This window comes from Monodon monoceros, unplaced genomic scaffold (genome assembly GCF_005190385.1).
Source record: "Monodon monoceros isolate NGI ecotype Baffin Bay Population unplaced genomic scaffold, NGI_Narwhal_1 Super_Scaffold_8, whole genome shotgun sequence".
Lineage (NCBI taxonomy): Eukaryota > Metazoa > Chordata > Mammalia > Artiodactyla > Monodontidae > Monodon > Monodon monoceros.
The window spans coordinates 53,203,589-53,229,682 of record NW_021703785.1 but is presented as its reverse complement, the minus strand read 5'-3'; the positions used below and the strand labels follow the sequence as shown (position 1 = coordinate 53,229,682).

General features: G+C 46.6%; 1 protein-coding gene across 2 annotated transcripts; it reads right to left on the bottom strand.

Annotated features, from left to right (window-relative positions):
• Positions 1-24,399, bottom strand: SERP2 (stress associated endoplasmic reticulum protein family member 2). Of its 2 annotated transcripts, XR_003791747.1 has the most exons (4): positions 24,135-24,233; positions 19,628-19,700; positions 6,871-7,109; positions 11-442 (listed from the first exon to the last, which is right to left on the bottom strand). XR_003791747.1 is itself a non-coding variant. In XM_029210328.1 (3 exons), the coding sequence occupies exons 1-3, from the start codon at positions 24,216-24,218 to the stop codon at positions 402-404; spliced, it is 198 nt and encodes a 65-aa protein (XP_029066161.1). In that variant the 5' UTR covers positions 24,219-24,399; the 3' UTR covers positions 1-401. The 2 variants fall into 2 exon arrangements, 1 of the variants encoding a protein (XP_029066161.1); XM_029210328.1 differs by lacking the exon at positions 6,871-7,109 and having other exon boundaries at positions 1-442; positions 24,135-24,399.
• Between the last annotated feature and the right edge of the window lie 1,695 nt (positions 24,400-26,094).

The following is a 26,094-nucleotide window of genomic DNA, read 5'->3' as shown; positions in this document are numbered from 1 at the left end:
TAAGGTTGAACAAAGACATTTATTTGTAAAAGCAATTCCCAATGGAGCAGAGATCATATCTATAGAAAGTAAAGCGGTGATCATTCAGAAGCCCGCATGCAGACATCAGCGAAACCCAGGGCAAAAGCAGACAGACAGCTCTGCTGCAGACACCCAGAGAGCTACCAATCCTGCCAACTGCAAAGCAAAATGTCCTTTCCGCTTGAGAACACGGATGTACCGAGATGTCCTGTGAGAAAGAAATTTGGTCTGACATCCACGATGAAGTGATCAGGGAACAGTTGAGGGAGCCTTTTTTTTCTCTTCTGGATGGCTTGTCAGCTTCCCACAGATACCCGGCTAAGAGCTGAAGCGGTCCTCCACCCTCCAGCGGCAGGGGGCCGTGTCAAAGCCCAGCCTGCTCACATGCCCATCCTTATGCTCTGAATGATCTGGAAGATAGCTGAAGGAGGAAAACAAAACAGACGGCTCAGACACCAGACAGCGCACAGCTGGAAACCCAGCCCCACTGCGAGCCCTGCTTCTGCTGACCCCAGGCCCTGGACCTGTTAGCACACGGCTGATTAGATATTTCCTAACAAGGAGTTAAGTTAACAAGAGGTCAGTGAACTTCTTTAAAAAGGCAGCCTTGCTCTGTCTGCTGATGGATGCCTCGGGGATTTATGGATAACTTCTGCTAATTCCACCAGGAGTGAAGGCCAGAAATCCCTCAGGCACTGAGAGATTTGGCCCTCTTCCCCAGAATGTTCTGATGTTGCCGGGCAGCGGGGGACAGCGCTTTCGTGCAGGCAGGGCACTCACTTAACAGGTCAGCCAACGCTGCCTCTTCAAAATGGCTGTGACCTGGAAAAGAAGCTGCCCTTGAACTGGAAGGAAGGCCAGGTGCTGGGAGCAGACACGTGGAGCTGGGTCCCCGGCTGCTGACAACCTTTGATACAAGTGCATCTTCAGGCGGCCTGGAACTCTCTGAAATTCGACTTGAAATGCACTGAGAGCAGCACTGATTTATTCAGGGCACCGTCTTCACTAAGTGGACCGAACTCCTTCATGAAGGGGTGGGTAGCCTGAACGTCCACAGACAATTCCTGGGACTCCCTCCCCTTATTCTGGTAAGAGCTGGTTGGATAGCACCCAGCCTGGTTTTGTTTATAGGGTTTAAATATGTTCCAGGAGAGGAAGGTCCAACTTCTTTTTCACATCCTCTCCAGGTGTGACATATACAATATTGGTCAATCGTGATGGAGACAATCATGATAATAATAGCAATGAACACATATAGAATGATTTTTTTTTTTTGAGGGGCAGCTGGGTATCAAGTGTGAAAACAGAACAAACACAGAACATTCAGGGGGCTTACCCCTTCTCTCCTTCATAAAGTCATCCTGGAATATACCCAGGAATGCTGCTTCCTAAGTAACCATAGTGAAATACGCTACCCAGAACCCTCGAGAAACAAAGTGTTTGATATTTTATCAACTAACGTTAGTGAGCACATACTATGTGTCAGGCATCGTGCTTTGGGGATCCAAAGATAATTCACACCGAGGGCCCTGGGGACTCTTTCTTGGACAGTTAGATTTGAAGGGTAGATAAAGCACTAATGTAGTTGGTTTTTCATAAACTAAAAAAATCACTGTGCACATCATCATGACTTTCCTAAATTGGATACACACCCAACACGATTTAATATATTACGGTTTCATGAATGTTCAGTGTGACCATAATAAAAAGTGATAACTGCTAAGACTCTGCTGTAATATGGTTATAGAGGATGCACAGTGTTTGATCTGATCCCAAAATAGCTCCGGTTGGCTGTACTTCTTGGGCTCTCATTTCTGCTTCTTAGCAGTTATTTGGTCTCAATGACTCTTAGCTCTGGTCACATCTCTGGTGCTACTACACCATCTGCAGTGGGCCCTCTTCTATTATTATGCTACTGTAGACTAAGCCAAAAACAAAGGCTGTTAGAACTATGTATAAAATTAAGGGTCAACCAGTTGTGTGTGAAGGTCGGAAAGAGTCTTCTCTAGATAAAGGAGTTAATTCAACAAGTTGTGATATTTAACTCTGGTTGTGCTCAGAGGTTTTCTTGTTTTATTCTCATCTGGGGGGTGGCTCTTAACGGGAGAAGTTGCTAGATGGATGAGAAAGTACCTTACCCAAATGTATAAGCTTGCCGGAACACGGATGTTTCCACCCTCCTCTACCAAAGCTAACAAGGAATAAAAATTAAATAAACATTCCTGTGTTCTGGCTCCACAGGAGTGCTGGAAGACAGCTGTATATTCAAGCACATTAGGAAAAAAATATTTACATCTACCGTGCCTCAGGCTTTGTTCTTGGGATCAGGAAAACATCCCTAATTTGGACAAACAGGCTTACTTTAGAGGGGAATGTTAGGGTCAGAGGGAACTGGGTTTGAATCCCATCTCTTCACTGAATAGCTGTGTGACTGCATGAATAATTTAACCTCTTCAATTCTGTCTCCTCTGCGGTGAAATGAGGACCACGCTGCTTGCAGCGCTAATACAGGGATTAAATGATCTGACATACATGAGGCTCCTCACACATCAAGGTTTCGGTGCATGGGAATCATTGCTATTATTACCGTTACTATTACTACAAGGATGGCTGCTGCTTCCATGTATGAGCATGAATACCAGAGCTCAGGTGCTACCTGCCACCCTCTAGAGGTGTGAATTTTCGGAATTCACTAAATAGTTCTGAGCCCTGATTTCTCTATTTATAAAACTGTAGATAATATGTAAAATATCTGCCCATAATAGATGCTCCAAAATGTTATTTCTCTGAGATTTATCCGTAGACAAGGAATCATTATCAGTAGGATATAGGTTAGTGAATACGAAACAGGCTGTCCCTTAGTCCATCAGACCCTATTAAGTTAATTCATGACTTCAAAAGTGCTGGGTAACGATAAAACCACTCAATTCTTTTTAAGGAACTGCTGCAAATTTCTCTTAAGAATCTTAGACAAAGTTTGCTGGCCTCAGAGTAGCAACACATATTAAAACAACGTACCTATTTCTGAGTCTGCTTTAAAAACTAATGAAAGATCATTCCTGACCCTAATTGAATCCATGAATTAACAGGTAAAAATCTGATGGTCTTTAACATGTGTACAGGCGACCCTTTAAAATTGAACCTTCTTGGAGAAATTACTTTGAATAAAGTCTATTTTAAGTTCACCATTTGCCTCCACCTCTAAGATAATGGAGAGATGGTTGTGTTTTATGATTCCTTTTTCAATGTCTTTAAGAATTGTATCCCTGTCTTTAAGAAGGCTTATGTCAATGTCAGTGTCTTTAAGAAGCCTTCACCATCCTATACCAATTATATTAACTGTACTTCTACGTGCCCGCCAGTAATGACCAGCCCTACAACCCTGGCCTCCCCGATGCTGACTTTCTGAGGCGGTGAACGGGAAGGCAGCCAAGAGTGGGTTCAAAGTGGGAAAGGAAGCGGGGAGTCTGGACCCTGACAAGTTAATAACTTAACAGAGGGTGAACAAAGCAGAGAAAACAGCCGAGCGGGCAGCAGGAAAGGGGCTGTGGGCAGGCGAGTCAGCAGGGAGGACGGATGCCAAGAAAGGGAAGGAGGGCAGGCATTCAAGGTCAGGGGATCTGGCCTTGGGCAGGTCAGAGGTTCAGGAAAATCCAGGCTAGAGTGGGAACTACAGAATCTGGGAGCTTCCACACTCTCCCACCTGTACAGGATCCTGGTCCTTGGTAATCTGAGACGATCACATCTCTCTTTTATTCAGCCCTTCCCTTTCAATGAAATTCTTAGGGTTTAACATGCAAGAAGCACTTGCAACTCAAAAATCAACCAGAACAACCCTCCTGACTCCATGTCTCCCATCCACAGGTGTCCTCTTCCTCTTTACAACCATTTCCAAAAAAGCTGTCTACGTCCTCACTTTCTCCATTTCCTTACCTTTGGGTTCCACCTCATCCCACTGCATTCTAGCTTTTCTCTTCACTCCAGTGAAATAGCTCTTGCTAAAGATACAAATGACCTTCCATGTCACTTAATCCAACTAGCGTCCTGAAGGACGCTGCCTCTTGTCATACACCCCTACTTACCCTCGCTGAGCCCTCCCTACTGGAAACTCTCTTCCCTTGGCCTCTGTGACACACCACTCTCCTAGTTTCTAGTTTTCCGTCTTCTCTTTGGCTCTTTACACTAAACGTGGTTTATGGGGGTCATCCTAACTCCTCCTGACCAGTAAACAAGAATGTTGAAGTTCTGCAGTTAGCGTGGCTGGCTTTCTTCTCTTCATTACATTCCTTCTCCCAGGTGATCTCATCCCGGCCCACAATTTCAGTTGCCACTTAGCTTTTGATGACTCACCAATGTGTGTTGCCAGCCCCAACCTCTCCTCGGAGCTCCAGACCTACACCTTCCACCACCTAATTGATACCTACACACAAGTGGCTCAAAGGCACGTCAAATGCAACAGGACCTTCTCATGATCTCTTCCCGTTGCCAAGCTTGGCATCGTCCTCCTCCATCTTGCATGTACACCAAAAATGCCAGAGTCATCCTTGATACCTCTGATTGATGACCAAGACCTGTGGGCATTACCTAATAATCTCGTGACTGTGCGTCTTTCGCTCCATCCTTCCCGAAACCACCCTAGTCCAAGTTACCGTCATCTTTCCCCTGGTTCCTGCGGTGACCTCCACTGGTCTACTCTTGCTACGCCTTCAATCCTTTCTCCATACTGTAGCTAGAATTATTCTTTAAATAAAAACAAGTGAGATTGTGCCCTCCTTGAGTTTCTAACACACCAGAAGCATTCTATTGCCCAATCCTTGGTGAAGCCTCCATGACCTGCATCTCCTGGCCCCTGGCAACCTGTCCAGATTCACCTTCTCCACTCTCCTCCTCTCTTACGGTAAGCCCTCCTGTTTTTAAAAGCTCCCTGCTCTTACTACTGGGCTTTTACACGCGCCATTCTTTCTTTCTGAAATACTTTCCCCACCCTACCCTATTGCCTAGTTTTACTTCAAAATTCAGAAGTTATTTCTTCAGAGAAGCCGTCTTTGACCATCTGAAGCAGGAGTTCTCAAACTTATGTCTCACAATCCCCTGAAAATGTTTGAAAACAGGCACTGGACCCCATCCCTAGAGTTTCTAAGCCAGTGGGTCTGGGGTGGGAACTGAGAATGTATATTTCTAACAAGTTCATAGTTGATGCTGAGGCTGCTGGTCCAGGGACCACACTTTGAGAACCACTTCCCTAGAGCACACCAGCCCTTTGCATTACAGGCACACCTCGTTTTATTGCGCTTTGCCAATATTGCATTTTGTTTTTTGTTTTTTACAAATTGAAGGTTTGTGGCAACCCTGTGTGTAACAAGTCTATGGGCAACACTTTTTCCACCAGCATTTGCTCACTTCGTGCCTCTGTGTCACATTCTGGTAATTCTCACAATATTTCAGACGTTTTCATTATTTTTGTATTTGTTACAGTGATCTGTGATCAGTGATCTTTGATGTTACTGCTACAAAAAGATTAGGACTCACTGAAAGGCTCAGATGATGGTTAGCGTTTTTCAGCAATAAAGCATTTTTAGATTAAGGTATGTATACCTTTTTTTTAGACATAATGCTATTTATTGCATGCTTAAAAGACTACAGTATAATGTAAACAGAACTTTTATGTGCACTGGGAAACCGAAAACTCATGTGACCTGCTTTATTGCGATATTAGCTTTATTGCAGTGGTCTGGACCCGAACTTGCAATGTTTCCAAGGTTGGCCTGTCTATGCTTTCGCAGCCCTATGTTCCTCTCCTTCAAACATTTTCATGCCTGAAATTTTACATGTTGCAGCATAATTATTTGTTTGACTCATCTTTCTTCCCCACGAGACCACAAGCTCCAGGAGAGCAGGGATGATTTTGCCCCCAGCTCTACCCCCGGGCCTAAGCTCAGCACCGGGCACATAGTAGGTCCTCAGTAAAAATTTACTGAAGGACTGAACGGTGAAAAATTGCAAACAGCGTGGAGGAAAATACATTTTAAAAACCTCAACTGATTACTCTTCAGACCTAAAGAATCAGCATCAAATGGTGACCTTGAGATTCAATTGCTCCAAGAGCTCAGTTCTTGAGGGGAAGTCCAGTCACAAGTCGAGAACATAAACTCCTTAAGGCCGGGAGCTGGGCCAGCCCAATCCACGCTTCCCTGGGGACTGCCCCACCCCAGCTAACTGAGAGTGCCCAAAGGACACAGAGATGACACAAGTGGATCCCCTAGGAGACTGTCAGAAAGCTGGAACCCTGCCAGACAATGGGGCCTTCCGAAAACCACCTTTATTGAAAGTAAATGGTGGACGATCAGCGAGATCAAGGGAGTTGCTGAGAAGAGAGATCAAGACAGGCCAGAGGAACATCCTTTAGGAGGATAAGCCGACTCTAGAATTCACACAACTTTGATTATTTTTCATTTAAAAAATTTAAAAAATGAAAGCATTGGTAAGAAAAGTCTGGGCCTTGAGGAAAAAAAAGCAGAGATGTTAGGAGACAAGACATCGCCAAGGTGGGTCATTAAGCTCCCTGAAAGAATTAGCACAAAGATAGTCAAAGGCAAGATGCCACTTCCCCATGGCTTCTCCAGAGATGGAGAAGAGGGTAAAGAGAGGGAAGCCAGGGATAGGTGAGGGCAGGAGGGCACTGTGAAAAGAGAGATCGTATTAGCAAAGAATGGGACGCTCTCTCCACATTAAGATGGCAGACAGCAGAGCACTCTTCCGAGAAGGAAACCATACACAGACCCAAAGGGCCCCAGGGGCACAGGGCCACAGGGCAGAGGGAAGCACATGACAAGCGAGGCCGTAGGTCACCTTGAGGGAGCCAATGGCTGATGGGACATCTTTTCCAGACTGTGCATCTCAGATCCTGAGGCAGGAGTTCCAGAGCAGACGCATGTCCTCAAGCTTTCCTTTGTGGTGGAACGGAAAGGTTGCTCCAGGGCTGCTGAGTTCCTCAAACTTGCGTCTTGGGGCTGTGACTCCCTCTGGGTGTCACAATTTCAAGATAGTTCAGGCAGTCTCCAGGAAAGGCCAGTGCTTATGTGGTCGACCTGCAAACACGGTGAATTCAAATTTGTCCTGGAGCAAGTGTCCAGGACAGAGCAAGGTGATGGAGTACCCCGGTGGCCCAGTCAAGAAGCAGCCCGTGGCTGGGTCAGGGCTTTATCCACCTGGGAGCAGACCGAGAATGGCTGTCCATCTGGAATCTCTGGACAATGCACATTTTCTGGCAGGGAAAGTAGGAGATGTTTTAACAGGAGTTCTTTTCAACACACAGTCATATGCTAGAGGCCTGAAGTTGGTGGAAAATCTGCTCCATGGTATTTTGGGGGAAATGGTAAGAGAGAAGGATAATAGGATAATAGAAAGCAGATGGGTTTGGAGTTTAGGTTTGGGTATTAGCTCTCTTTTTAGCTACAGGATGCTGGTTGATTTCCTCTTTGAACCTCTGTTTTGTGATTTGGAAAAATGAGTACCATAGCTTCTTTGTAGGGACTGTGTGATGAGAAAAGAAAATATAAGTGTAGGACCTGCCATTAGAATAAGTACTCAAGAAACGGTAACCAAAATAGTTGTATGAATAGATTCTGCTCGCCCCCATTGGCTAGTTTTTAAAGAGTTTTTTCTAGAAGGAGAGAAGAGGCTCCAGCTCTAGCTGTCCCTGCAGAGGTGACACCACTGACCTCTGGCCGGCAAACCCTGCCCTCTCCCTGTCTAGGTGGGAGCTGGGGTTCCTGCAGTTTCCTCAGTATCTCAGAGCTCTGCTCCCCCAAGTTTTCTCCCCATCACAAAGGACAAAATGTTATCTTTCTTTCCTTGCAAGCATTCAGAATCTTGGTCGGCACCTCGCCAGGGGGGTTGAGAGGCAAGGAGACAGTGCAACTAAGGGCCGTCAACATAATGACAATAACAACAAACATTTGTAAAATGTGTGGCATGCGTTGTCTCATTTCATCCTCAGGATTGATTTCCATGAGGATCCTAGGAGTTTTCAGGTAGGATCCTATCCCTTTTAAGAATGGACGACACTGAGGCTTGGAGTGGGCGTGTGGGTGAGTAGCTTGGACAAGGCTGCACGGCTAGTAGGTGGCAGAGCCGGGTTTCCAACCCAAGGAGGCTGTCCCTGGAGCTGGTTCACACAGCACTTAGTCCTGTCCCTCCTCCACAGCATCCTTAACAAAACAGCCAGTCCTAGGGAGGGTGGGGCTGTGGGCTCTTCCAGAAACGGAGAGGCCTCCAGTGCAGACATAAAGGGAGACCACTGGACCACCAGAAACAGGAGGCCGGGAGGACAGGAGGCATTCAGGCCTAGCTTAGAACGTCTCAGGGAATCACTTTCCTTATCTGTTCTGAATAGGTTGTCCTGAAAAACGGTCCAGGCTGTGACACGTTATCTCTCCCCAGTCCTGCCCCGGCAGGCAGAGTGCCTACCAGATACAGGAGAAGAGTACAGTCTGTTAACTGCCAGACAAAGGGAACGTCCCTGCCCAGAAACAGTGCAGCTACTCACAACTGATGGTGCCAAATGAACCTAGTAGGCTCTTTGGGAAAGGCCTTAACTCTGGAATCACAGAGGCCAGTGCTGGGCCGGATACAATTTCCTATTTTGATGGGCAAAGAGGGTCCAGTTGTGTATTCCCTTCTGGGGATGATAAAAAATCAGTATATCCAGCAACACAGGAGGCACCCCTATACACACACACACACAGATACACACAAACAAAAATACACAGACACACACACGCAGAGACACATGAACACAGATACACACAAACATACACAAACACACACAGACAACATACATACAAAGACACACACAGACACAGACATAAACACAGACACATGACAGATCCTGCTTCAACCAGAACAGCTTTTCTTTTGTTTCCCTCTAAGATTTGAACAAAGAGGTCTACTGCTCAAAAAAAAAAAAAAAAAAAAAAAAGGCTACTGCTTAAAAAAAAAAAAAAAAAAAAGAAAGGTCTACTGCTTTAAAAAAAAAAGAAAAGGCTAAAGCCAAGAGTTTAGCAATTCTGCTCTCTAAATACACTTATTTTTTTCTGATTATACAAGTAATATATGCTCATTGACAAAACTGGAAACTATAGAAAATTAGGAAGGAAATAAGTCACTGGTTAATCCTATTCCCCTAGAGGTTTCCCTCTGATGGGGGATATAAGCTCATCTGTTTCAAGAAAAGCCAGACTTCAAGAATGACTAAAATTCACATAATCTCTAATTAGGAAGTGAGTATCAGGTTCGGCCAGAGAGAGAGAAATGCAATTGAAATGAGGGATAGATGAGGGAGAAGTAGTCTGAGGGAGGGAGGTGGGGTGTGGCTGGTGTGTAAGAGTTTCCCTCTGAGAATCACAGCATGATGGGGGTTAAATGGTGGTTCCATTGACCCCGGTTGGAACCTCAGTGAGGGATGAGGACAGAGAAGACGGCTCTCAGCTTGCTGCCTCCTGTCCACACTCAGGGACACACCTGGGCTCGGGAGAGGTGAATGATGCAACAGGATCACGAGACACATGTAAGCACTAACATACTGTCTGGTCAACTGCATGTGAAGGGAAAGACCTACTGTCACTGAGTCCAGGTGCAACTTCTAGTCCAAGAGGAAAGTCAAAAATGCAGAAGACAGTTGTCCTGTGAACACTGTGGCACTGACACTAGAAGACGGGTAGGCCAGGGCTGGGACCCTGCTGTCACTGCCGTGTTCAGGTCAGACATTACAGATGCACAGTGGCATACTCATCACAGAGCTCTGGGGAGGCCTCCGAACCCTTCTCCACAAGGCTCCTGAAAGAGATGAGGACAAAAGGGAGAGGGAAACCCAGGGCCAAGGGCTGTGGGCACAACCAGCAGGACGGGCTTCATCCACGGTCCGGGGAAGCACACGCAGACAGCAAGTGTCTCGCGCAGATAGCAGTTGGCGTATCTGTGTGACGGCATCTCTGAAGCCTCAGACGGACATTCCGGGTCACGCTTGTCTCTGAGTCTCAAGATAAAAACAAGTACTCTTCAGAAGCTATCAAACAGTTCTCTAAAGAGGCAGGCTTTGAAACCGGGGACTGAGAGTCAGGACGAGCTGCTTATCTGGAAAGAGGCCCCACCGCCTGCAGAAACGGAAGATAATATTTTTATAAAAACGGCCAAGTCTCTAAGAGGGGGGTGTTTAAACCCTTGGGGCTTCAGTGTGAATCTGGGGTCCTAGGAGATCAAATAAAGACAAATGCAACCAGTTACAAAGGCCCAAGCAGAAGTCCTGGGTCAGGATCTGAACAAGAAAAGTTTCTGGCCTCTTTGCGATAGTCATCTGAGGGGACCCAGAAGAGGTATCTGACTAAGAAACAGGTTTTAGATTTCTGATGAAATGTATAGAATACTAACAACAATAAGGCTAGTTTCCAAATTAAACCAGACAAAGCAAGATATGGCCCTGAGATGTCCTATCTGGACAATTCCATGTCTCAAAAGCTTTTGCATCTCACAAAGAAAACTTTTTTTTTTTTTTTAAATAGCAAAACGGTGGTATATTTGGGTTGCTTTAAGGGAATAAAACTTAGTTTATTTCTCATATTCAACTTAAAGTACAAACCCCTATTCACGGATTTTAGTGTACCTCTGGGTGCTTCCTTTTTCCTGCCTGGGTCGGTCTGAAAGATTCTGATGCTTTATCGTGGGAACATGGTCTCACCCGCTCGGAGTGTTATCACTGAAATTGCTCACACTTCTCCTTGGAGTGAAGAGGCGGGGTCTACAGCTCTCTGGAAGGTCAAGACCAACGTGAGTGGCTGAGCCTGCCAGGTGAAGGCGTGGCCTGGGAGGATGGAAGGTAATGGGAGCCTAAAGCGTCCGTGACACACCAGTCCCATTCATGGTGCCACTACTTTACGTGAGGGCGATGGGGACAGAGATGGTGGTGACTGAAGCTGCAGGTTTCAAGCGTGCTGTGGGCCAGCACTTACGTCCCTGGAACTATTCAGTACCAGGACAACCTCTGGAGGGGCTCCTCCTATCCCCGTTGGATGGATAAGGAAATCAATACAGAGAGAGTAATGAACTTGTCCAAGGTTATTCAGCAGAAACATAGCGAATCCAGGTTTTGAATCCACATCTGGCGGAGCCCCAAACTATCCTCCCCTCTGAAACCTCTTATCCATTTACTGCCAGTTGGTCAGTTTTCAAAGAAGCGTCTTGCCTAAGAGACCTTTTGCAATCCTGGAAAGTGGGAATTTCCTTCCTCTGAAGGGGGGTGTATTTAGTACTTAGATAATGTCCTCTGACTGGTTACAACCATGGACTTGGGCTGGACTGGGATCTCGGGGGGTCTCCCTGGTGAGGGGTGGGCATTCCCTGGACATGTGTTTTTGTGCCAGGGGGCTCTGGGTGCCTGTGTGCTGTGCCCTCACTGCTGCCCCGGTTCCTCTTCCTTCCTTTTCGTTATCTGGCTCTTATCAGTACCACCATTGCTGGCACGAAAGGCATGTGTGGAGAACAAGGAAGGCCGGAAAGAAGCCGAGAAGGAAGGGGTCAAGAGTCTGCTGTGACACATCACTCCCCATAATAATGGGGTCCCGTAACCTCTTGGAGGTTTGTTAACTTGTTTTGCCACGTACAATGGAGTAAGGGTGACCCATAAGTGAGCCTATACTTAAAGGTCAACATTTTTACCATTCTTCATTTTTTTCCCCAAAGATACTAGGAAAACAGATAAAACCTGCATTCCTTGTGACTCGCCTCACCTGAAAATTTATTTACCCTAGGTACACTGACAGTATTTCTATAATTTTTATTTTTTTAAATTAATTAATTAATTCTTGGCTGCATCGTGTCTCCGTTGCTGCGCACGGGGTTTCTCTAGTTGCGGCGAGCGGGGGCTACTCTTCGTTGCGGTGCACGGGCTTCTCATTGTGGCGGTGGCTTCTCTTGTTGTGGAGCACGGGCTCTAGGCGTGCGGGCTTTAGCAGTTGCAGCACGTGGGCTCAGTAGTTGTGGCTCGCGGGCTCTAGAGTGCAGGCTCAGTAGTTGTGGTGCACGGGCTTAGTTGCTCCGCGGCATGTGGGATCTTCCCGGACCAGGGCTTGAACCCGTGTCCCCTGCATTGGCAGGCGGATTCTTAACCACTGCACCACCAGGGGAGCCCTCTATAATTTTTTAAACTGAAGTGTAGTTGATTTACAATGTTTCAGGTGTGTACAGCAAAATGATTCAGTATATATATATATATTCTTTTCCAGATTCTCTTCCTTTATAGGTTATTACAAGATACTGAATATAGTTCCCTGTGCTATACAGTAGGTCCTCGTTGTTTATCTTTCTTATATGCAGTAGTGTGTATCTGTTAATCTCCAACTCCTAATTTATCCCTTCCCCCTCTCCCCACTCCGCTTTGGTAACCATAAGTTTGTTTTCTATGTGACACTATTTCTAAAAAAGAATCCTTTGCCCAGCCCACCGTCGATTAGAAAAGTGGGTTTAATAGAGTGAGGTCACGAAAGCAAGAGAATCAGATCAGTGATCAACATCTTCACTACTATTAGAAGATTTCGTATTTTTCCTGTCTGTATAAAGATCTACAAAATGTGAATAACTAACCACACGAACTCAGAGAGGGCGAATGACCTCAGAGGTATCCCAGGGACTTGGTGAAATGGAACTTAAGCCTGGCACACGGGTATATCCTGTTCAAAGGAAAGGGACTCGCTGGACAGGGACAGGAAGGGGTATGTCTGCAGAGGTATGGAAATCCCACCGCAAACTCCAGTGCATTTTGTGCGAGCGTGACAGGCAAGGACAGGGGTGAAGGTGCTGTTGTGCACACCACAGATGATGGCAGGACGCTAGATGGGGCGGGTCTCTCCTACTTTGTGCTACAAAAGTGGAACAGAAGCGAGAGAGAGCAGTGGTTAGGGGCTTCAATCATCCAGGCACCGAGAGGCTCATTACGTAAAGCAGAGGAACTGATAAAGGGAAGAGTTAGATTTGAGGAAATCGCATTTTTTTAAAACATCTTTATTGGAGTACAAATGCTTTACAGTGGTGTGTCAGTTTCTGCTGTATAACAAAGTGAATCAGCTATACATATACATATATCCCCATATCTCCCCCCTCTTGCGTCTCCCTCCCACCCTCCCTATCCCACCCCTCTAGGTGGTCATAATCGCATTCTTTTAAACGAAGAGAAGAGATAGGCAGATAACTGAATCACTTAGCTGTACGGCAGAAATTAACACAACACTGTAAATCAACTATACTTCAATAAAATAAATTAAATAAAAAAGATAGGTAGGAGCCTATGGTCTGCGACTCTGAAAAGGGAGGAACTCAGGAGGGAGAGTAGGAGCTGCAAGAAGAACTGAATCTTGACTAATCCCAGAGACGTGGCAACGGGTATGAATCTAAAGGAGCTATTGTGTTTTTCGTGACGTGTTTGGTTTAGAAAAGGACACGGACAAAGATAGAAGGAAGGGCACAGTACCAAGGACGAACTGAGAAGAGTGACACATTTCTGTGAGAACAGAGCTTGGCCTGAGCTGAAGCTTGCAAAAAAAATGCTAAAGTTGGCAAAAAAAAAAAAAAGAAAGGAAAGAAAATAAGAAAAAAAGGGAGCTGGTGGTGGATTATTTTTAGATATGATTTTAAAAAGGAGGAGGTCCACTTCTTGGGGATCATGGTGGCATGTTAACAGAGGATAAAGTTAAGAGGACCCAACTCCCCGTTTGATGTCTAGCCTTTCCATAGAAGCTAGTGGTCTTAACTAGATTTAAAGAAGCATCCTTAGAAGAGCACCAGACATGCAGGCAGGGGATGTAGTATGTCAGTAAGGGGTGTGTCCTTTTGGCCACTTTAAGTCCAAATCTCCAGGCCCTGCAGGCTCCCATCCCATGCCCCTGGACAAACCAACAGAGAGGATAGCAGAGAAATGTACTTGATCCCTGAAAAAACTAATGGAGACTGGGAAGATTCCAAAAGATTGTTGTCAGCAAATGTCCCAATTTATCCAAACGGGGGGAAAGATACAGTTCCTACTATGTGAACCAATAAGCCTGGCAAAATTTTAATTAAGATGTAATTTAGGGAAGGTTTTTAATCCCTTTGGAAAGGATGGATATTGAGAACTAGCACAGGTTGGAGAAAAACAGCCAGACTAAATGACTTATTGGCTTTTCCCCCTCTCCTATATGCTACCTAAGGGCACAGGCCGGAGGGGGCCCCGGTTACTGTGTATCTCGAAGCCCAAAAAGAAAAAAAAAAAAAAAAAAAACCACCAGCTCTGTATCTATTTAGTTCCTGACAACAAGGGCTACGTGATGACCGAGCCTCACAGATCCCTGTGACTGGGCTTTGGCCAGTCTTGAGCCTGTCCTACTATCTCAGGCCTCTGTGCCTTTGTCATGCAGTGTTCCCTCATGTGGAATAACCTTCCCTTTGTCTGGCTGTTTGTCCTTCAAAACTCAGCTCAAATGGCACCTTCTCTGGGAAACGTTCTCTTCTGCTCAGTATGAGTTAGAAGGCCCTGATATAGTCTGACTGTGTTTTCTGAGATCCACATGTTGGAATCCTAATGTCCAATGTGATGGTGGTAGAAAGATGGGGCCTTTGGGAGGTGATTAGGTCCTGAGGGCGGAGGCCTCATGAATTGGATTAGTGCTCTTATAAGAGAGACCCTACTGAGCTCCCTAGCCCCTTCTACCACGTGTGGATGCCATGTGAGGATACAAGGAGAAGTCTGTGATTGGGAAAGGGGCCCCCAACCGACCACACTGGTACCCTAATGTGACTTCCAGGCTCCAGAACTGTGAGCAATAAATTTCTGCTGTTTACAAGCCACCCAGTCTATGGTAGTTTGTTATAGCAGCCCGAACGCACTAAGACGGTCCCTTGTCCACGCTTGCCAAACCCTCTGGGTGCTCTGCTGTCAGAGTGTTCTTTTCCTGGGAGCAACGACATGTTCCTTATCTGTCTCCCCAGTGCCAGCTGCCCCCTGAAGGAGTTTGTATCTCCAAAGCCCGCACAATGCCAGGCACACCAGGGACCCTCAAGACACGAGGGCTGCTTGCAGGAGTTTTGCTGAGAGGTTCAAAGTCAACCTGAGGGGCGTTGTCTCTAATTGTTTTCTGTGGGCTTCTCCAAATCTAGACTTTTATCAGTGCCTTGGATGAATAATATACTTTCAAGAAACCATAAAGCTGGGAGAGAGAGATAATTAGATGAAAGGCTCAAGGTTCAAGATCTAACAATCTACAGTTTGGCCATAAAGCCTGAAAACGTAGATAACTTTTTTTTTTTAACATCTTTATTGGAGAAAATTGAATTACAGTGTTGTGTTAGTTTCTGCTGTATAACAAAGTGAATCAGCTATATGCATACGTATATCCCTGTATATCCCCATATCCCTTCCCTCTTGCGTCTCCCTCCCACCCTCCTTATCCCACCCTTCTAGGTGGTTGCAAAGTACGGAGCTGATCTCCCTGTGCTACGCGGCTGCTTCCCACTAGCTATCTATTTTACGTTTGGTAGTGTATATATGTCCATGCCACTCTCTCACTTTGTCCCAGCTTACCCTTCCCCCTCCCCATATCCTCAAGTCCATTCTCTACGTCTGTGTCTTTATTCCTGTCCTGCCCCTAGGTTCTTCAGAACCTTTTTTTTTTTTTTAGATTCCATATATATGTGTTAAGATACAGTATTTGTTTTTCTCTTTCTGACTTACTTCACTGTGTATGACAGTCTCTAGGTCCATCCACCTCACTACAAATGACTCAATTTCGTTTCTTTTTTTTTTTTTGCGTTACGCGGGCCTCTCACTGCTGTGGCCTCTCCCGTTGAGGAGCACAGGCTCCAGACGCGCAGGCCCAGCGGCCATGGCTCACGGGCCCAGCCGCTCCGCGGCATGTGGGATCTTCCCGGACCGGGGCATGAACCCATGTCCCCTGCATTGGCAGGCGGACTCTCAACCACTGTGCCACCAGGGAAGCCCCACTGCAATTTTTCACAGTGCTCTGAACTATGCACTGCTAATGCAGGGCAATACACTGAATGCATCATGTAACATCACTAACCATACTGTACATTATTATGTAATATCAGTAAGCCATTTATTATTTATGTTCTTCTACGTTTCCATACTTTATGGCTGCTCTGTAGAAAAACAGCTTAACAACCAACAATGAAATTAAAATAGAAATGTTCATGGAGCTTTATATTAGGTCTTAAAAAAAGTCTATTTAATATCTACAGCATGGGGAATATTTGGTTTTATCCATCCATCCATCCATCCATCCATCTAGCCAACGAGATTAACCACTCCCTATGTGCTAAAAACTGTGCTAGTATCTAAAAATTTAGTGGAAGTTAAATACTGTCTTCCCTAAGCTTATATCCTAGTAGAGAGAAATGGATAATAAGTAAGCAAATTAAATAATTTCAAATGTCAACGAGGGCCATGAATAAAATAAAACAATGTGTAATGCAGATAGGGGACAACCTTAGATGGGAGGGTACGGAGATGCATCTCTGAAGCTTGCAGGAAGTTGACGTGAAGAAGAGCTTGGTGGGGCCTGGCTGGCCATTAGCTCTCTGTAAGTCTAGGAGGTGCTGTGATTATTAAAAATAAACTGTAAGACAAAGAATTAATCTCCAAAATATACAAGCAGCTCATGGAGCTCAGTATCAAAACAACAACCCAATCCAAAAATGGGCAGAAGACCTAAACAGACATTTCTCCAAAGAAGATATACAGATTGCCAACAAACACATGAAAGGATGCTCAACATCATTAATCATTAGAGAAATGCAAATCAAAACTACAATGAGGTATCGCCTCACACCAGTCAGAATGGGCATCATCAAAAAATCTAGAAACAATAAATGCTGGAGAGGGTGTGGAAAAAAGGGAACCCTCTTGCACTGTTGGTGGGAATGGAAATTGATACAGCCACTATGGAGAACAGTATGGAGCTTCCTTAAAAAACTAGAAATAGAGCTACCATACGACCCAGCAATCCCACTACTGGGCATATACCCTGAGAAAACCATAATTCAAAAAGAGTCATGTACCAAAATGTTCATTGCAACTGTATTTACAATAGCCAGGACATGGAAGCAACCTAAATGTCCATAGACAGAAGAATGGTTAAAGAAGCTGTGGCACACATACAGAATATATTACTCAGCCATAAAAAGAAATGAAATTGAGTTATTTGTAGTCAAGTGGGTGGACCTAGAGTCTGTCATACAGAGTGAAGTAAGTCAGAAAGAGAAAAACAAATACCGTATGCTAACACATATATATGGAATCCAAAAAAAAATTGGTTCTGAAGAGCCTAGGGGCAGGATAGGAATAAAGACACAGACGTAGAGAATGGACTTGAGGACACGGGGTGGGGAAGGGTAAGCTGGGACGAAATGAGAGAGTGGCATGGGTTTATATACACTACCAAATGTAAAATAGATAGCTAGTGGGAAGCAGCCACATAGAACAGGGAGATCAGCTCGGTGCTCTGTGACCACCTAGAGGGGTGGGATAGGGAGGGTGGGAGGGAGACGCAAGAGGGAGGGGATATGGGGATATGTGTATACATATAGCTGATTCACATTGTTACACGGCAGAAACTAACATAGATTGTAAAGCAATTATACTCCAATAAAGATGTTAAATAAATAAATAAATAAACTGTTTGGGGCATATTAATAAAAGCAGGGTTATGAGACAAAAAGCAGGGACAGACCTACTATCTCTGTAGCAGTTGCACCATTTCTAGACCAACTTCTGCAGTTGCAAATGCAATACTTTAAGAGAGTCATGGCATGTACGGAAGGGTCTAGAAACTACATCTTATGAGGACAAGGCTGAGAGAACTAGGGAAGTTGAGTTTGCAGAAGGAGTCCCTAGGCAGTCATCTTGAAAATATCCGAAGGGTCAAGACGTTCAGAAGCAAAAGAGTCTAAGCTGTGTGGTTTCCGGCGTCCGCACCTGAACTACCGAGGAGACACCACAGTGTGGTTCAAAGGAGGGGAGATGTTTCCAGCAGAATCAGAGCTGCACAGAAATGGGATAGGCTTTTTTTTTTTTTTTCGGTACGCGGGCCTCTCACTGTCGTGGCCTCTCCCGTTGCGGAGCACAGGCTCCGGACGCGCAGGCTCAGCGGCCATGGCTCACGGGCCCAGCCGCTCCGCGGCATGTGGGATCTTCCCAGACTGGGGCACGAACCCGTGTCCCCTGCATCGGCAGGCGGACTCTCAACCACTGCGCCACCAGGGAAGCCCTGGGATAGGCTTTTTGAAGGAGTGAGCGCTCCTGAAGTATTCCAGCAGTGGCCGGGTAAACTGTATTAAAGATGAGCGATCTCTGTATTGGACAAAAGACTCCCTTTGAGGACACATCTTTAGGGATGGTGTACACTTTCGTTTCTTAGAGTGGAAGATCTTCTCTCATCTTGGAATCAACTTTAAAAAATTGAGCCTTGGGGCTTCCCTGGTGGCACAGTGGTTGAGAGTCCACCTGCCGATGCAGGGGACACGGGTTCGTGCCCCGGTCCGGGAAGATCCCACATGCCGCGGGGCAGCTGGGCCCGTGAGCCATGGCCGCTGGGCCTGCGTGTCCGCAGCCTGTGCTCCGCAACGGGAGAGGCCACAGCAGTGAGAGACCCACGTACCGCCAAAAAAAAAAAAAAAAACTGAGCCTCACACAAAGGCTTGTTTGGCAATAGTGCCAAGACCATCGGATCCCTCCTTCCTCCTAAGAGCTTTCATTTCCTTGGAAGAGTGGTCTCCTAAAGGTCAGAGGCACCTTTAGTCATGGGCGTCTCTTGCCATTGGGGAGGAATGACGTCTTCCTGGGAGTTTTAGATCTTTGCAGGAAGATGTGTACTCCTCGCCTTCCCTGCCCTCAGCAACAGTGAGGAGATGGAGGATGGGAACGTCTAAAGACCTACCTTGTTGATAGAAGTGACCTCCACTCACCAGTACTTCAGAGACCCAACCCATGGGGACCAGGAATTAAGTCAAGGCTCCCAATTACAGAGGTCAACTAGAAACAACTGCATGATCCTTCTGGTCAAGTCTGCACTGTGTGTGTGTGTGTGAGTAAAGCTCTCTTAACTTGCCACCTTCCAGCATCAGGTGGCTGCACCCTTGAGGCTCAGGTCAAAGGCTCTGTTCTACCCAGCACCTCTGCAGAGCTTCCCTTAAGGCATAAGGCCTCTCCTTCTCTCTGGAACGTGGATTATCTCAGGCAGACAGGTGCTCCGCTTTCTGTTCCAAATGCCCTTTTTAGGTTAGGTCTTCAGAGGAAGCTTTAACTGAACTCTGAAGTGTAGCCACAGCCAGTTTAATTGCTCACTGTGATCATTTATGATTATGATTTGATAGCACATCAGTTCTGTCTCTACTCTGTCTGCTGGGATGGCAATGAAATCAAAACCTATTAAGATGAAGGCTTTGGGCAGCAATTAACTTGAATCCCAGACCAATATAGTTTTTGTCTATTTACCTTGAGAATAAAACATGTGTTTTTATAGGACAAAGGAGACCATGGGATATAAGGGCAGCGAGAAACCCATACCTGAGCCGCAGACAACAAAAACAAACAGTGCCAACAGCCATGGTCCCACAGGATATTTCTCTTCTTGCGGCCTCTGAAAGGGAATGGGAGAAAGTAAGATTAGCTTCATTCATTCAAGAAGCATTTACTGAGTATGGCTAGTCACTAGACACCTCTGTGAATGAGACAGACCCAGTCTCAATGCCAGCGGGCAGATCTAGACGAACAAAGTCAATTTTAAGGGATCAAGACTGGTTTGGAAAAATTCATCAATAACCTTACTTACACCCCTGTAATTCAATGAACTGGGTGGTTCTTAAATATTCTGGGGACCGATGAGGTATAAATACACAAACCAATACAGTGATTTGGGAAGCCAAAAATGATATTACTAATCATTGTTTCTGTTGGCTGAAAGCACACTTCATGCCAGGCACTCTAGAAAGCAGCCAACAACCACGATCTCTAGCACTCACAACTCCTCGCAAGGCCAGTATTGTCATCTCCATCAAGGAGCCTCCATCTGAGGCTCAAGGTTTGCTAACTGGGACAACAGCTGGGATTCACATTTAGGTCTCCCTCTTTACGGAGCCAGGGGATTTTCCTCCAACAGATTCATCTTGAATTCCTGCATCCGTGGCTTCCAAGCAGGGTTACAGAGCACAGCCATTTTCTCAAAACTTTCTAAGTGCTAAAAACCTGGGAAGCCACTGCAGTGGAAACCCTGGGAACAGTAGACGCACCACAGCAGCTGTGTATGGAGATGAGGGGAGCGGCGTTTTGTAATAAACCTCCTAATTCTTAGTGACGCTTATGCTTGGGAGAAATCTCAGCATCCCCGGGAAGCATAAGGGGACTGTGGTTCCCACAGGGACCAGCCCTGCGTACCGCCTGCCCTTCTCAAGCCAAAAGCACAGACGTCAGAGGAAGGTCCCTCTGCAACTCCTCTGGGTCTGTGCGCAGGTAAGGCTTGGTCCTTACAAGCAAATCAATCAATGGAAAACCATTATTTTCTGAGAAAGGCATCTGAAAATGTGGGGAATTTCTCAAGTGAAAAGGGAGAAGGTAGAGTGAAGAAAAATGAAGAACTCACTAAATATTCCCTCATTGACATGAGCCCAAAATAGGCTGTGGCCAACATAGGTTAAAGAACTTATTTTATCATAGACAAGGCAACAGTTCTTTGGTTCTCAGCTTACCTGTTCCATTCTTAGAGAGCCTTCTCTCTTCTACCTCAGTTGAGCTCACTTGGCACTTAAATCACCAAGTACTTTTTTTTTAGATAGCATTTATCACAGTTTGTATCTCGATGTTTATTCTTGTGATACTGTGTTTGATGTCTGTCTTTCCACAGACTGTAAGCCCTGCAAGGGCAGGCACTGTGTCTCTTTCATATATCAATGTATAGCAACGTCTGGCCCAGAACTTAAACACAACAGACGCTTAATAAATGTTCTTCGAAGAATGAATAAGCATACAAGCCCCACTAAATACGATGTCTTAGGTCCGCTAGCGTAAAGAAAGGGTCTAGGAAGGATATTGGCTCCTTTAATACTCCCCAATTGGTGACAGGGTTATTCCAGCATTTCTCTTACTAGAGAAGTATGGATTAGTGTCAGTGGCAGGTAGAATCTAAGGATTAAGACCACTCACTTCTCCGACCTTGACCACTTGTATCTACCAACACTCTTGTATGGTGGCAAATCTCACTGCAAGGGAATACATGGTTTCTTTTGACTAGAAGAAAGACAAAATCAGTCTTAAATAATTGCATAGGATAACTTTAATCAGCATTTGTACTGTGTCATTCTTTGGCACTTAAGACCAAGTCAAGATCAGAGCAAGTAAATAATAGGGGTATTAAATAAAGTTACCTGAACAGAGTGTGACATTCACCCCTCTGCCCCTTCGCCAACTTCCTAATCACTTGTGATAGTTGACCAGAAACAAATTCTGTTGCTGTCATCCCACTGATGCTAAACGAAAAAATTCATCTAGTTCTATCTCCAGCAGAGTCAACAAGTGAATCCAGGAGCCTGTGGATGGATTTTTGGTCTCACGCAGTTACCAAATGGAATCATTTATTTTTTCCTTTGCAGAAAAACTCAAATTATCAGGATACAGAGCTTGCATCCTGATAACACAAAATCCTTTTTGATGACATTCCACAGTGAATCAATATTATTTGTGGACTTTCAGAGCTCAAGAACTCCTTGGCTGGTCATGATACCAATATATCGTTTTTTGAGAGCTTTGAGTTACTTTTTTGGGGAAGCAGTGCCCAGCACAAATCTATTGGAACAATTCACCTAAGCCTGAATCTATTGCTGGGAAAGGTAAGAAAAGCAGTAGAATCCTGCAAATGACATGGTTCATTTCCCACAGGAATTTGTCACTCCCTGGGCTCCAAAATGCAGAGGATGGCTTTCCCTGTGATAAGATACCAGCAGGGTAACTCAGAACTCTGAAATTTAAATCGCCCTTTCATTCTGAAGAAGTTACTACCGTATAATCATGAAATGATTATTCCATTTCTGTTATCTGGGAGAACAGTATTGATTCACTCCATAGCTGTAAGCTGATAATGAAATACCCAAGCATCTATATACAATTAAAGGAGTTTATTTGTGAACAATTATTCTGAATTTTCTGTTAGAATCTGTTCATGTGTCTGCATTTACTGAATTTCATTCTGAACAAGCTACCCCTTACAAGTTACTTCCTTCAAAGTATAATCATGTTTGATCTCTAATTAGGAAAATGAGATTTAAGATTTAAAGTGTTTCTTTTTGAAAGAGAATTTCATTTTTCTTTTTGGATACTGATCCATTTACAATAAAGTTAACCAAAAAGCCTTTCTAACCAAGGGAAAATAAACATACATTGTGGCTTGGTTTGGAAACCTTTCATTACAAAGTTAGTAGGACCATTTAGAAACACTCATAGGCGCCAGGCACTTCTGAAGGGCCCACTCCATGGTATATCAGAACCTATTAAAAATCCATTCAGACCATACATTAAACATAATTTGAAAATATCCCTGAAAGTTAAGTTGAACTGCAGTCAAGTTGACTACATTTCCTAGATAGTTAAACAGCTTTTCCTCCAATTTTTCCATTTTCTTTTCTTAGTTTGGAGCCAATCATTTTTGTTTCAGGTACCAAACATTTTCTAGTGGTCTTGAGAAGCTAGAAGTGGCAGACACTGACTTTATCGAGCCCAATGGGTAAAACAGCTCTGCAAAGCAGTTTCTGTTTTGTTGTTACTTCTGCAGTCAGATCAGTTGTCAGCTGAGGAGAATTAAGTGACCTCTGTTTTTTCAGTTCACTAAAAGGAACCACACGACTAGAAATTTTCAGTAAATCAGCTAGTCTGTATGATATCCTGGGAAGAATTGAGCTCCTAGGGATATAATCCCCGAATACTTTAACATCCTGCAGTAGAGATTGCAGATCCAGCTTTGTGCTCAGTTAAGCAAACCAGCTTCATGCCTTTGGCTAAAAGCAACTGCCTCATCAAGTCTGCAAGCTCTTCCAGCCAAACCTCAAGTTTCAGCTGAACTTCCACTGAAGTGTCTGGGATAATAGATTCCATGCGCCTTTGCTCATACACTTGGAGACCAGCTCTACTCAACAACTCATCCGAGGGCTGCCTCTGAATGTCCAGGATCATGGGCCTGGCAATTTCTGTTGAAGATCATTTGCTTTCCTAAAAACAAACAAACAAACAACACACACACACACACACACACACACAAAACCCTGTACTTAAGGCACAGATTTTACGTAAGCATTGTTATAAAGCTTTAGTCTATGGTTTTGGAGGTGCAGAATGCCTGGCAATAAGCTAGTCTCTAAAGTTCTGGAACATACTATCAGGATGAGCCGGAATTGACGAGGAGAACAAGGGGAATGTTGCTTTTAAACTTTCGCCGAGTGGTGCGGGGCCTCACTGGAGAAGAGGCCAAAGAGGAGGATGGAGGGAAATACCGGCTGAATAGCATCCCTAATCCCCAATTTATACACGGAGACCATTACAAAGGGGCAGGAAAGAAAACCTTATCTTGGTGTGTTTGTTGGGGATGGAGGGCAGGGGATGAAGCCTAGGAGGGAGACGTGGCAAAGGGCCTCTCTTTACTCATTCATTCATTCATTCATTCATTCAACAAAACCGAGCTAGCACCTACTAGGTTCCAGGCCCCCGGCGTCAAGCAGTTGGTTTAACTGTTCCCTGAAGGATGTGACTTTCGTCTTTCCCGGAGACAAAGGCCCAGTTCTCTTCTGGGGAGGCCCTTCTGCGCCTCCGCGGTAGCCCCAGCAGAAGCTCCCAGAGGGGCCACGGCCAACCAGGGCCCTTTCCGCTCAAGCGAGCACAAGTCCGCGCCGCGGGGAGCCCGGCCCTCAGCGCCCACCGTGCGGGACCCCGCGGGAGGGGCAGCCCGGGGCGCTGAGGAGGGGGAGGCTGGCCCCGCGCCCGCCCAGCCCGGGCCCGGCCCCACGCCGCCCGGTCAGCGCCGCCCCCGCCTTACCAGGGTTTTGGCTACATTCCCCCTCTGGGTGATGTTTTTGCTGTGCTTCTCGTTAGCCATCCGGATGCGCTGTTTGGCCACCATGGCTCGGGCGCTAGGAAATGCTCTCGACTCCCACCTGCAAGGATCCCCCACCACGTGAGCCCCCGACAGGGCCGAGCGCGTCCCGCCGGCCCCGGGCGCTGCAGGTGGCAACGCACGGCCCCCGAACCCCGCGCACCCCGCTCCCCAGCCCCCAACGAGCCGGCTCCAGAGAGAGGCCAGAGCCCGGACGGAAGTAATCTTTCATCTCAGGAAACCCTCTCCTACTTCCTCGCCATCCTTCCGGTCCCTCCAGCTACCTAACCAGCGCGGCCCCGAGGCGGGCGCTGCGGCGCGTCCTGCCCGCACCTGGTGGCCGGAGGGCAGCGCGCCGAGCGGCTTGGGCCCCGGGGCCCCAGGGGTGTCAGGATCCAGCGGCCGAACGCGGCGGTGCCGAGGGTTCCGGCGGCCGCGGGCTTTGTGCGCTCGTAGCAGCCGGGGGCTCCTCGGGCCGGGACCCACTGGGTCCCGGGGAAGAGAATGGGGCGGCCGCGCTCCGAGCAGGGTCGCGCTGTTTCCCCCGCACCGCTGCCCCCTGGCCGAGGGCTGGGCTGGAGGTGGCGGCCCGGGGTCCTCAAAAGACAAGTTGAACAAGGGCAGGGCTGGGCCCGCGCTGTTGGGGGACAGTCCGAAGGAGCCTCCCCTTAAGGGGTCTGGGCAAGGCCACTGCAGGAGCTTTCTCAAGCGCTGCGAAAAGGGCCGGATCTCCCCGGGGATGGGGATAAAGTGGGTGTGGGGATGGAGTTGGGACAGGTCTTCCTGCCTGGGTGATTGCGTGGGTTACACGGAAGACGGGCCGGCGCCACATCTGAGTGAAAAGTGGAGGAAGACCTTAGGCCTGCCGCCCAGGCGGGATTTGGTGATTGCCGACTGGAGGTGGGTCGGGCGCACCCCCTGGCGCAGCTTGGATCTCCTCCAGCCACCCTTGTCCCTGGGAGTCTGAACTGGGAGTTTCCCTGCGGTACCGGGATAAAAATGGAAGTTTCCCTAACTCACAAACATTGGTACCAGGCCCTACCCATTGTCTAGTGTCGGGGTGGGGGGGGGGCGGGGAAGGGGGAAAAGTGGTTCAGTCCCTCACTTTTCCGTGCTGAAGGGATTGGAGTTAGCTCTGAGAAGACCAGAAGAGTTGAGAAGAAGAGGGGAGAATTCAGCCTGGAAGATCTGGGGCTTTGGGAAGTGGTGGGAGGAAGAGCCGCGCGAGTTAGGCCAGCTTTAACTAATGCACCCCAATCCTTCCCCTTTGGGCACCCGTGGCTACGTTTCCACCAGGTTTTATGGAGTGAGGTTCCCCTGTGGCAGTGGGAGGGTGAGGGAGAGCTCCTTCTTTCTTTGGGGGGCCGTTTTCTAAGCTCATCCTCATGCTCCTCCCCATTCCTTGTCATGCAAACTACAGTATGGACTGTTTAGGGGCTGCTTTTGGTAACACAGAAGCTACTTAGCATCATTAGTAAAGTCTGGTCATTCTTCTTCTCTTCTAAAGATCAGTCATTTCCAAACTAGTTTCCATCGGCTTAACCATTACCACCAGCACCACCCCGTAATTACAGGACCACAAACCAAGCAGGCCCAACTAGTGCGGTGCTTTTATAACACTTGAATTCTTGGTGGGGAAGGGAGAGAGGGCCATCCCTCCCTCAGTTATGCTTGCTGAATCTGGCTGTGGTGTGAGGCCCAGGGCGTGCCTCTCCATGACTCAGCTTCCTAAGAGCTCATCCAGATTTCTGGAGAAGTGGCAGAAGGTAGGAACCCGCCTGAGCTGAGCACAGACCTGGCTCTGAGGACCATTAAGGAAAAGATACAGACAGAGATGGTTTTCCATTTGGGCCTGCAAGCAGAGAAATGTTCTTCAGGGTCAGATGCCTGCCTTCCCTCAGGC

What these genes read in the sequence shown, in the direction of transcription:
- SERP2 (XM_029210328.1), bottom strand. Translation starts at nt 24,218, where the DNA reads ATGGTGGCCAAACAGCGCATCCGGATGGCTAACGAGAAGCACAGCAAA. An exon ending in GGAATGTAGCCAAAACCCTG is followed by an intron (nt 19,701 to 24,134) that starts GTAAGGCGGGGG and finishes ATTCCCTTTCAG; the next exon opens with AGGCCGCAAGAAGAGAAATA. An exon ending in TTTTGTTGTCTGCGGCTCAG is followed by an intron (nt 443 to 19,627) that starts GTATGGGTTTCT and finishes TTCCTCCTTCAG; the next exon opens with CTATCTTCCAGATCATTCAG.